The sequence below is a fragment of the Danio aesculapii genome, chromosome 24 (genome assembly GCF_903798145.1).
Source record: "Danio aesculapii chromosome 24, fDanAes4.1, whole genome shotgun sequence".
In the NCBI taxonomy this organism is placed as follows: domain Eukaryota; kingdom Metazoa; phylum Chordata; class Actinopteri; order Cypriniformes; family Danionidae; genus Danio; species Danio aesculapii.
The window spans coordinates 27,137,829-27,150,680 of NC_079458.1; the positions used below are offsets into that span (position 1 = coordinate 27,137,829).

A 12,852-nucleotide genomic window follows, 5' to 3' on the forward strand; every position below is an offset into this window, starting at 1 on the left:
AATAAGTATATATGGTCATCATTATTCAATCAAAACAATAAACATAAATCTTCAGTTCTCTTCATTGTATCCATATTTGTGCAGCTTTACAGAAAAGGAAGAACAAGAGTCAGAGAGACAATGAGAGGTCTGCTATAAATACACTCAAACTGTAGTTACATAACTAATCCTTACCCTGTCTCCTAGCTTAAACGCACGCACACACTTAATAAGATTGTCAATGTCCAACACTACAGGACACAAGGTGTATGTTAAACATCAGTGAGAAAAGAAATAAATGCATTAGTCCTGTATATCTTTATATACGCAAACAGAATAGCGTAAGATACCCAAGCTGCAAAATTAAGGCTTGGGTTGAGCTTTGACACAAAGAAACTGAAACAATAATTTGATTACATCTGTAGCATCACTGATAGCATAGAATTGTGTGTGCCTATGCCACTTTTAAAAATTGCATGATGTTTACAATAAATGTTATGGGTAAATATTTGCCCATTAGCCTAAAAAGCATTTAGTTAATAGCATTTGAGCTCAAACAAAGGCATGCGCTCTATACATGCTTCAGAGGTGGTTTAAAAGGTAATAAAATGATTAAACCTAGTATAAAAATAGAGGAAAAGATAAACACACACACACACACACACACACATTTCTCAATGAATATAGACATAATAAATTTGCTGATAAAGGTGAAGAGTATTATTAATAGGGATGCACTGATCCGATACTGATTGGATATCGGTTCGATACCGCACATTTGTGCTGGATAGGGTATCAACTAGCTAATACCGATCCAAATCTGATCTTGCGCATGCACTATATTCTGTGTAATTTATAAGCTAACAAAAGCCAAGAAGGTAGCCTATTATAAGGCACTAGAAAGTTGTCATGTAGGCCTACTACATCCCAAATGTTCTGAAGCCATTCAATAGTTTAATGTGAAGTACAGTCGATTATTCAAACGGTTAAATTACAATTCTTCATTCGTTCACAATTCAAACTGCGTGTCACGTTAATTTACGACAACACAATACTCTCCAAAACTATTTGTTCCTATTAGTTAAAATAATCAGTGGATAAATGCATTTTGTTTTGCATTAAATGGATTCATTTTGACTGGCAACAAGGAGTTCACTGCTGTTTCGAAATCACGTTGCACTGTGTCTGTTAGATCAGCAGATCGCATTCGCAACACCGGAGTAGAGTTGTTACCTGCTCTTCACACACAAAGTAGGCCTTCCTTTTGTGCTGCTAAGTTTTGGAAGTGTCCACAGATACCATAGGGGTGCGAGCTATGTGTTAGTGATGTATCAAGCTCTTCATTCATGCACCGGTTGCGCAGACGCGATGTGCGCCGCTCCATAAAATATTCTTACAATGAGTTTGTTCTCTCATTATATTTGATTAAATTAATGCTCCACTGTACTTTTTGTATCACAAACCTGTCATATATTTGCTACTTGATTAATAGAAGTCATAATTTAAAAAGATTATGTCTTGAGCATCTGAATTTTCCTCAGTGCTGACCTGCTGTCATTTTCTCCAACTCATTCAAGGCAAGATTTGGCGAGGGAGTATTTATTAAGTAAAACTGGCCTCAGACAGTGTAGTCTGCGTCAAACCTGCAAGAATATATCAGGTTTTACTAAAATGCTGGTTATTTTACCAGCGATGAGGGTCAACAGTGGTAGCCTATTACAGATTTTAAAAAAAAATCTTATTAAAAAGGAAACATACGCTGGACCACAACAGATCATATTAATGTCGTAATGAATCATTAAGAGGAGAGAATAAGTTTAAATAGTTAAAAAAATAATAATAATAAATACATTTAAAATAATTTAAAAGAAATTACAAACTGCAAATTTTGTAACAAATTTTATTCTTTTGATTTAACCTCTTTATTATTTTATTTAGTATTGTCCCTATATTATACTAATATGTTCTCATATATTAGTTTGGATTTTTATATTTTACACCATAATCTTAAATAGTTTTGCAAAATTAGCTGTAGTTTTGGCCCTGGTACTTAGGTCTGTCACAATAATCAATATAATCCACTTACTGCACAACACACAAAAATAACCACAATCACTTTTAATGATGCAATATACGTCACCCATACATTAAAAGTAAATTCTAGCAGTGCAACGTCTCGATTTCTATTGGACGCGTCCGTGTCAGTATGGTTAAAATAAATAAATAAATAAAAACACTGTAGCATTTACTATAAATAAATATAGTATATTTTCATGAGGGCAACTGAAAATAGATCTGGTAGCAGATACCACAGCCTCTGTTACTTTTTACCTTGCACTTTATTGTTATTTATTTAGGATATGCGTTTTCACATTCTGATTTCATTGCCTAATTATTAAATTGTTAAAATGACTATAAATTAAAATTAAATATTCTTAGGAATAAAATGTGATGTGTTCTTTGGAAGAGCATACTTGCATTGTAATAATATTATATTATCATTGTGGCATTATATAATGAGTGACATAAAACGGTCTTAAAATGACAATAATATAGTTTATTGCAATATATTTTGCAATATATCGTACAACAAAAAAAGATATCGTGACCAGCCTACTGGTACTGACTAATATAATCTAATATACAGAAAATACATTACTGTCTCATATAGAAAAAAACGATCTATTTTATAGAAAGATCTCCCAGGGGTGTACCAAGGATATTTATGCTTGGCACTATTAAAGAAGTTCTCCTTTTATTATGCAAAAGATGAGACTAAACTCTATTGTTTGTCAAAGATAAGTTATTTGTTTATTAACTCATTCATTTAATTATGTAATAAACCAGATGCATGCTAAAGTTTCCCTGACTTTAACAAAATCTTAGGTTAAAGGTGCTACACTATACTGGATTAATAGTGTCAGTACATTATGCAAATACTCATATACAAACATCCTCAAGAATTGTCTTAACGGCATAAGTCAATAATTAAAACCATGTTATCCATAAATAATTGACAAAAACATAGCATTGCGTTTTTTGGCACCTAAAAAGATAGTTCACCTACAAAATAAACCATTTACTCACACATTTAAGTGGTTATGAATCAAGTTGGTCAGAACAATAAATGTTTCCAATTCTTATGGTTGAAAATAAGGTTTCCACATCCTGTGTAACACAGGTTACACATGAAAAATAAAATGAGAATTTAAAATGACAATATAGGTTTTTTTTTTTGTTTTCAGACATGTTTATATACATTTTTGACAATGTTTTACAGGACAACACCGATGACTTCTGAATTGGACTTCAAAAAAATTAAGCAAACAATATTTGGTGGAATTATTTTTTTTTGTTATTTATTTATGTTCTGTTTTTCCTATCCCAGCTCCCATAACAAAGACAAATTCCTTGTATGTGCAAGCCCACTTAGCAATAAATATCTTTCTGATTCTGAATAACTATGATTTCCAAAAGCTAAAAATCTAACTTATAAAAAATGAGTAGCAGTAGTAAAGTCCATCTTCACAATATTGGTATTATTCTTTTTTAACCGATCATAGACAGCAAGTTAGTGTTAATGGAACACTATCTGAGCCAAAATTTCTGAGTACGGGAGCTCCGCAGGGTTGTGCATTCTTATTCTAATAATTACATTTTTAAATTCTCAGATGATACTGCCATCTTAGGCTTATTGAATAAGAACAGAGATTTATATGAATATTTTTCAGAGTGGAAGATTTGCGAGTTGGTACGATCATAACCTTCTAGCTTTGAATGTCAGTAAGACAAATAAGATGGTGTTTGACCCTAGAGGAATTGGTGATCATAACCCTGTGACCATCAATAATCAAACCATCACACAGGTCACTTCGTATAAATATCTTGGCGTCTTTGATAATTCACTGAAATGGAATCTGCATGTTGTCAATCTCTGCATGAAACTTCAGCAACAAATGTATTTTTTATGACGTCTAAGAATTCATGGAGATGATCAAAAATGTATGGTCATGTTTTATCAGGCTGCTTTTGAGAGCTTGATAAGGTACGGCATCACAGCCTGGTTTGGCAACTTGTCTGTGCAGCTGAGATCTAAAGTAGTCCGTTTGATTCGCACTGCTTGGAAAATTATTGGTGTATCAGAACAGATGTCACTGCAGCATATGTATGAATAGGACACATTAAGACATGCTAAACAAATAGTTTGTGACGCATCACGTTCTGCATAATGAATACGAGTTGTTACCTTTGGGGAAAAGGTGCCTTGCTGTAGATTAAATAGATCTAAAAATCCTTTTATCCAGTGACCATTAAGCTATTAAACAGTAGTGGTGGCTTATAGACAGAGTATCTGTTTTGCTTAGTTGTGTGTATATATGGAGAAGGGTATGTTTTATTTTTTATATTCTCATTTGTTTTTTGTATGTTGTATTATTTTTCCATGTTTGTGATGACTGCAGCTGAGGGCAAGAGCCCAAGACAAATTTTCCTAACTGGGACAATAGTTTTACCTTCCATTACCTTAATATAGTTTCTTATAAGGCCAAAACTGTTATCACCACGTACTGAAGAGATTTATAACAAATGCCAAAACAGTCAAAAGTGTAAATTGCAATAGTCTAGGCTGAAACGATGTTGAAAGAGTAATCTAACATAAATAATTCACAAATCAACAACAACAAAAAAAATCAGAAAGTAAAACTCCTTACAAGACCAATTGTTTTGGTTGAAATAATAGAAACTAATGACACAAACTTCAACTATCCTCATAAATCCTGTCCTCATAAAAGTTCACTGCTCAAGGGTACAAAAGCACATCACAATAAACAACATTTAACTTTCGACACTAATCTTTGAGAACTAACAGATGACAAATACGAAACGACATTTATATCAATCATGACCCAAACTGAACTTTGTGGCTCTAAAATCAAAGTCCAACGTGTTTATTTACCTACGTCGATGTTGTTTGTGTCGTAAAAAGCTGTTAAATGTCAAAATAGCAAAGTGGACAAGTTCAATGTCATCATATCTCACCTGTTCCCCGAAGTCTATGGCTATATTAGTTATGGCCAGTGGCAGCAGAAAGCGAATCAGGGGCCAGTACGCAGTCCGTGATAAACAGTCCTTCATGATGAAGTTAATGATGATGATAATAATTAAGGCATTCGACCCGGCAGGCTGCACTGAAGATTTGCTTATGGCTGGTGGCTTCCTGCTGCCTGAACTAAAACTGGAGAAACTGGAGACATTGTCGTTACCCTTTCCGATAAGATGAGAAGGTCATCCAAACATTTCGCATTATATTATGATGTCATTCGCCCGCGAATTAAATCTCACTGCCAAATGAAGTGCTGATGTCGGAAAGCAGCATTTTAACCTCCGTCAGGCTGAAGAGCTGGTGGCTGCGTGTGTTCGCGCGTGTCTGTTATTTATTCTTGTGCAGAACACACGTGGGGCGTCACAACACCAATCCTTCTCCAGCTGTTCACGTCAGTCTGACCTACGCTGTGCTTTTAATCTTAAGAGTTGTTTTATTTTTTAGACATATTTTTCAGTTTATTTTGTATCTGTTTAGAGCAATGCAGTTACAATAAGGTAATGCCTTAGTGACTTGGAATGGAAAGTTATGTTTATATATGTTTTTTAAAATATATGCTGCCCTCTACTGGAGACTATTTGGAGAAACAGACAGGGCAACTCAAATCAACATGGAAACACAACCTTTATGTGGTCCAACAGTAATGCTGCAGCCTGCAATTACATGAAAGATTCATTTATAAATCACATAAATCAATATAATACAATGTCCATATTACTGTTATAAGCCCTATATGTTAAATAGGAGCACACCCACTGATCTAGGCTAGAGTCATCAGTGAGCACACATTGTTAATGTTTAGCAGGCCTGTAGCCAGCCTATTGAAAGGGGTGGTTATTTTTTCTCAAAAAGTGGACATTTTGCTTAATTTGCTTAATGCACCCGGGCCTGTTTAGAGATTACTACAAATTTATTTTTGCTGTAAAAAATTATTTTGGTAATTGTCCAACTATGACTTTCTGAGGAAATATATTGATTCTGTCACGTTTAAATCTTCTTTACAGCCCAATTTATTTGTATATACAGTTTTACCGAGTTTTACGCAAAACTTGGCCACCCCTGATAATTATCATAACAGGCCTTTTTCTCGCATAAAGGATTTTTTACATTTATTTTTTAAATGTATTTAAACAACAGCAAATATACACTTTAAACATGACATCTAAAATAAATGTAACTAATAACATAAAATAAACTAAAATATAAATGACAATCAAAATAAATAAAAAGACAACTTCAACATAGAAACCTTTACAATGATATTATTATTTAGCCTACCCAATTAACGTTTACTATTCAGTTAACTTCAGCTCCTTTGCAACTATAATTGTATCTTGACATTTCTTGCTATTAATATAGCTACTGGAGCGAGTCTATATGAAAATCTATAATAGAAACCCTTTAAACAAGATGTAGAGTTATTCAATCTACATTTATGAATATGAAATTTACCAAATAAAATCAAAAGATTCATAAATTTCACAGATAAATGTTTGAGACAAAATAAAATATATCATCTTTGGTGGTCAAATTACATCTAAAACCTGATTTGTTTTTTCGACATACAATGATAAGTCTTCCCAAAGCTTCTTTGAATGTTGACATTCATAAAAAAAGATGAACCTAAGACTCTGGAATAGACCTTTTTCACAGAGGAATTGAATACAGGAAGCGCCCTCCGAAGCAATGCTTCGCTGTTTCCGGTTTCGCTTACAGTCGCAGAAACGACACCCTCAGGACATTGGATGACATTTTCACTGTCAACTTTGCCGTCATTTGGACAAGAACACGTTGTTTGCTTGTGTAAAACTGTGTAAAAATGTGTAAAACTGACATAGCCTAAATAAATCAGCATTTAAAAGGAATTTGTGCAGAAAATGTGTCTTACACGAAATGTTTGCAACGTTAGGTTACCGTAAGGTGCGCAGCCAACAGCATAAGATCTGCTAACTCAAGCCATTCGTTAGCAAAAATAACTACTAAATATCCAGCAGGATTAGTTTTATGTTAGTAGTTGTCCGTAAGCTGTGCTAACCCCCTCCTTCCTTTGTATTCAGGGTCAGATACGGGTGAGTTGCTATCGGTCAATGCGAAAGAACGAGGAGCCCCATAATGACAGGTTGCTTAATGCTCGTAAGGTTTACTCAAGTCTGGAAACATAATTTAGCTCCAACTCGCTGGAAAATATAAAGATATTTGTTGTTGTGTTCAGTGTTTCAATACGATTCTATTAAAGCACTTTAGTTTTCCACTAATTACTAAATTTTAAAGCAAATATCTTCAAAACAGTCTGTCTGTAGCGTATAGGGTGTGTTTCTAAATCTTCAGGTTAAAGTTAGTTCATGTTCCAGTTCATTTTGTTCATCTGCTTTCAATGTTTTTATTATTTATTTAAAGAACAGCAAATAACATTTTACAACACAAAAAATATACATGCCAGGGGATAATTATAAATAAAATACAAATGTAAATGTAAAAAATGTACATATGTAATAATTAAATAAATACATCATAGAGGTCACAATTTTTTAAAGTGGGTAGGCTTCCTTGTTTAAAGAGTCTCTGATGCTGGTAATATACAAGCATAATTTAATGATCAATACCTTAAAATTTGGTCGCTTATTAGTTAATAAGACAGTAAAGCCAAAAAGTGCATTTTCCCACAATGATAAAGAGGTTATGAACACTGAAAATTGTTAATAATCTTTTGCACCTCTTCCTTTTGACTGAGTATGTACCATGCCAAAATAAGTGTAAAACCGTCTCCTCATATTCATTACAAAAATACAATTTACATCAATTCCACTTTTAAATTTTTTTAAATAATGTTTTGCTGGATAAAATCTGTAGAGAAGTTTATAGGATATTTATTTAATTTTTTTTCTAACCTGATATTTCTGTGGGAACAACCACACTTTTTTTCAGCAAATCAAGTCACCCTTTAATAAAGACATCCAATAAAATTTTATATAAGGAACAGTAGTGATTTCTTTTTGGAAAAGAGTTCGAAAAGCTCTATTATTACTTTTGGTATTTACTGTAAAACAAGTTTTTCCAACATAAGATTTAGTAAAATCAAAAGATGATGGTCTTGATTAATACCTCTAAATAACATGGGTCTCTGAACGAATTGAACCAATAACAGTTAAAAACTTGCAGGGTTATTGAGATACTGTGATGAGAAAGAAATTCATTGTAAGAAAAGTATACCAGCTTTATTTTAAAACTGACTAACCAAATTAATTTTGTTGTAAAAAAATTGCATTTGTATTAGTTGTCTATTATTCCAATGTGGGGGAAAATGCTTATATATTAATGACCTTGATAGGAGCACTTGTTTGTGGAAGGCAGATAACTTAACTGGAATATTGTCTATATTAAAATTTCACATCAAAATAAATAAAACTAAGACCACCAATATTTGATAAAACATAATGATCTCCGCTTTGAAGTGCATACTGCACATAAGCATACTCTGGTATTTAACTTGAAATGAAGGACATTCATTTCTTCTAATTAATTTCACCCATGATTTCCTCTGTACTTTGTCTTTTCGTGGAATCTGAGGTAAGGATGTCGTTTTTTTTAAGCTGGAGCAGCCGGGAACGCTGCAATAACAGCGACGAGACGACTCTGCCATTCTATCATACTCCGTTCCATTGGAACCGGATGTTGTGATACACCGTTTCGCTTACCGGAACCAGGAAGTGTGAAAAAGGCCTATTTAGATTTCACGCATGCGGGATTGGAATGCGGAAAACCCTTTAGTTGCTGAAGCAACATTGATTTCTGACTTTTAACATCCTCAGAGGCAGCACATATGTTTGCAGCCGGCACTTCACTGAGGCGGATTACACTGCCGCCACCGGCCGAAAGTGCATCAGAAAAGGGGCCGTTCCATCCCGATTCCACTGGAATAACTGGGGAGATTCTTCACGAGAGTCGGTGTATGACAGAGTAGTAGATCGAAGGGGACTTCTCCACTCAGTTCTTACGATGCTCAAAACGGCGACATTGTTCCTGAAGTACCACCAAAAGCTGGAGCTGACCACGAATATGCAGTCGCTCCTCTTCCAGGTGACATGTTTATTCCTGAAAAGAACTTGTTGAGGAACATTTTTCTTTAATGTTTAATTAAAGGTATTACTTTCTAAAAAGATTTCATTCTTAATCATAGTTTCCATTTTATTCAAGACATAATTTAACGTTTAAGAAAAAAGATTACTGTAAATTGTCTAATTTTAAAGGCTTCTCTAAATAAGGAGTCAAAATTCAGATTAACACAAATCTGTTAAAGTAACTTAAACTTTTTGTTATAGTGGGTTGGATTTTTACAGTTTTTACACTAATGCTAACTTTGCAATACATTAGGGATAATGTCAGCTTTTGTATTACCATCTATAATACCACTAAAAACAATACACCAATTTTTTTGTATTTGTATGTCACAGTTTTGCATGTTTGACTTCAGACAAGTAGGTAATGATACTTTTTTGCCCAATTTTTTAATGTACTTATTTTTGTGAATGTAGGTGAACAGGATGCAGCAGCAGCACGTATACAGGAACTTGAAGCTGAAGTCAGAAGACTGGAAACTGAGCTCGGGCAGCTGAAAATAAACCAATCTCTGTCACAGTTTCAGAGATTTTGTGCTTCAGATGAAGACATACATTTTTACACAAGGTTTCCATCTGAAGAAGTCTTCCAAGCATTCTGGAAAGCAGTTGAGCCCACTGCATCCATGATGGTCTATTGGTCTCTGGCCCAGAAGAAGGGACATACAGCTGGAATGGAAGCTTCTCAAAGTCATCAGCGAAGCTTGCCACTGATTGATGAGTTTTTCATATATTGCTGTCGTGTTTCTGCAGGACTTAAAGAGAAAATGTTAGCAGACATTTTCAAAATTAGTCTCTCCACAGTAAGTCGCATCATCATAACCTGGGCTAATTATATTTACCCAATCCTTGGATCTTTTCCAGTTTGGATGAGCAGAAAGCAAGTGAATTCCACAATGTCTGAGAAGTTTGATAGTTCTGTCCAGAGGAGCGGATCATCATCGACTACACAGAGATAAGGTTCCAGAATCCGTCTTCCCTCACACTCCTCATGTTAAAAACACTACCACCTTCAAGGGGTTGATTGGTGTTGCCCCATGTGGAGCAGTCACATTTGTTTCCAGCTTGTTCACTGTTTCCATTTCAGATCAAGAGTTGACAAAACAGTCAGGTATACTCGAACTGTTGGAACCAGGGGATGCTTGCATGGCTGACAAAGGATTCACCATTGAGAACCATTGAGAACAGCAGAGCGAGGGACCAAACTCATCATACCACCTTTCAAAACAGCAACTCAGTTCAGCAAAGAAGATGCTAGAGAACGCAAGCCATAGCACACCTTTGAATTGAAGGAGTTTCACAACTGGGACACCCCTGTATATTTGACCATGTCTGGAACAGTTTACCAGCTGTGGACTAACTGCTGCCTGATGAGCAATTTTTAGTGACCGCTAGAAGGTCACAAATCATCATAGCCAGCTAATGTGTGTATGTATTATATTTATATATATATATATATATATATATATATATATATATATATATATATATATATATATATATATATACAGTTGAAGTCAGAACTATTAGCCCCCCTGAATTATTAGCCACCCTGTTTATTTTTTTCCCCAATTTCTGTTTAATAGAGAGATTTTTTTCAACACATTTCTAAACATAATAGTTTTAATAACTCATTTCTAATAACTGATTTATTTTATCTTTGCCATGATGTCAGTAAATAATATTTAACTAGGTTTTTTTCAAGACACTTCTATACAGCTTAAAGTGACATTTAAAGGCTTAACTTGGTTAATTAGTTTAACTAGGCAGGATAGGGTAATTTGGCAAGTTATTGTATAACGATGGTTTGTTCTGTAGACTATCGAAAAAAATATAGCTTGAAGGGGCTAATAATTTTAATAAAATTAAAAACTGCTTTTATTCTAGCCAAAATAAAACAAATAAGACTTTCTCCAGAAGAAAATATATTATCAGGAATACTGTGAAAATGTCCTTGCTCTGTTAAACATAATTTGAGAAATATTTAAAAAAGAAAACAAAATCCAAGGGAGCTAATAATTCTGATACACACACACACACACGCACACACACACACACACACACACACACACACACACACACACACACACACACACACACGCGCGCACACACACACACACAAATATTCACATATATACACATCTATATATATATATATATATATATATATATATATATATATATATATATATATATATGTTGTTATTATTATTATTATTATTATTTTATTTTAATTTTTTTATTGTATAATTGTTCTGTAGACTAACAAAATAAAATATAGCTTAAAGGGGCTAATATTATGTGTCAATGTGTTTGAGGGATGTGTCAAATGCTTTTGCTCTGCTAATGGGGTATATGCTGAAGCATGCTAATAGGACTTTTAATTTTCTAGTAACCTGGGTTAATCGTTTCCGGTTAATTGTATGCCAATGCAAATTTGGCGCATTTAAGTTCTGTTTTCTTTAAAAATCAGCAATCTCCACTGGCTGAGTGATATCCGATATAAAGTGGGTCTCAGATTGTACAAGAAGCACTGCATTAAATTACATTTTTCCTGCCACGTCTTGAGCATATATGAGCATTTATTTTACCCCAGTATAATCAATGGAGCTTCTGCGCTAGCCTGCCGATTCTGACAGGCGCGTGCGAGCAAACAGCTTTTTGTCTCGTTTTACGCTTGAGCAACTAAATTAATGCCAAAGTCTGTTTAACTGATTCTATTCTAATTACATTACAACATCGATGCTGTAAAAGCTGTAAAAGCAACCGTATAAAATGGAAAAAAACTCAACAGGTCACCGGAAGTTTATCAGTATGGGAAAAACACTAGCTCGGCATATACCCTATAGGGATTCTTTTTGCCCTTAATATCACTTATCCCAAGGCCAAATATACATTTGAAATCCTCCAAAAATTGATAAAAATTGGTGGCAAAGCATGCTCTGCAAAAGTTCACTGAGAAGAACACGAAGCAAACTCTTAAGTGTTTAGTGGATTTTGCTCTCTTATGCTTAAACTTACTGATATTCATGTTGTTCATTCAACTTTGAGGACTAAATCAAATGTAAGATACTTAATATTAATGGAAAGGAGAAAATCTGTTTGATGATAGGAAACTTCAGAGTAAGTGATTATTTTTTCTTGTTCTCGCATTACACGTCACACAATTCATATCGCTCTCATTGAGTTAGATATAAAAACTGTCTGCTAAAATTGCACTTTAACTCAAACTGAGTTTGAATAGAAGGTTTATAACAGAATTTATTTGAATATCTGTTTGTTACAGAACAGTTGTAAACATACTTTTCATTATGAAATGTTATGAATCGATGTAAGCTTTAAAATGTTGAATAGATGAAGAAACATTTTGAAGAGTTAATTTTAATGCTGAAAAATGCATTTAAGTGTTTCCTGAGATTTATGACTTGAGTTTGTGTTAAACCACCCACAATTTTAGCAGATTGAGTTCATACACAATGTCTGTAACAGAAAGTCTATTTGAATATGTTCATTACAGAACAGTTGTAAACACATTTTTCACTATGTTATGAATAGTGTAAGCCTTTAAAATGTTGAAACGTTTCCAAGGGTTCATTTTAATGCCATTGGAGAAATTAATGTTAATGTTTGTTGAGATTTATAACTTTCGCATGATGT

General features: G+C 33.9%; 1 protein-coding gene across 1 annotated transcript in view; it reads right to left on the bottom strand.

Annotated features, from left to right (window-relative positions):
• Positions 1-5,424, bottom strand: part of ankha (ANKH inorganic pyrophosphate transport regulator a) — a 31,582-nt gene extending 26,158 nt beyond the window's left edge. The window contains exon 1 of the mRNA XM_056450718.1: positions 5,017-5,424. Within this exon, the coding sequence (XP_056306693.1) occupies positions 5,017-5,112 (96 nt within the window). The 5' untranslated portion in view covers positions 5,113-5,424. The remainder of the gene's footprint in view (positions 1-5,016) is intronic.
• Between the last annotated feature and the right edge of the window lie 7,428 nt (positions 5,425-12,852).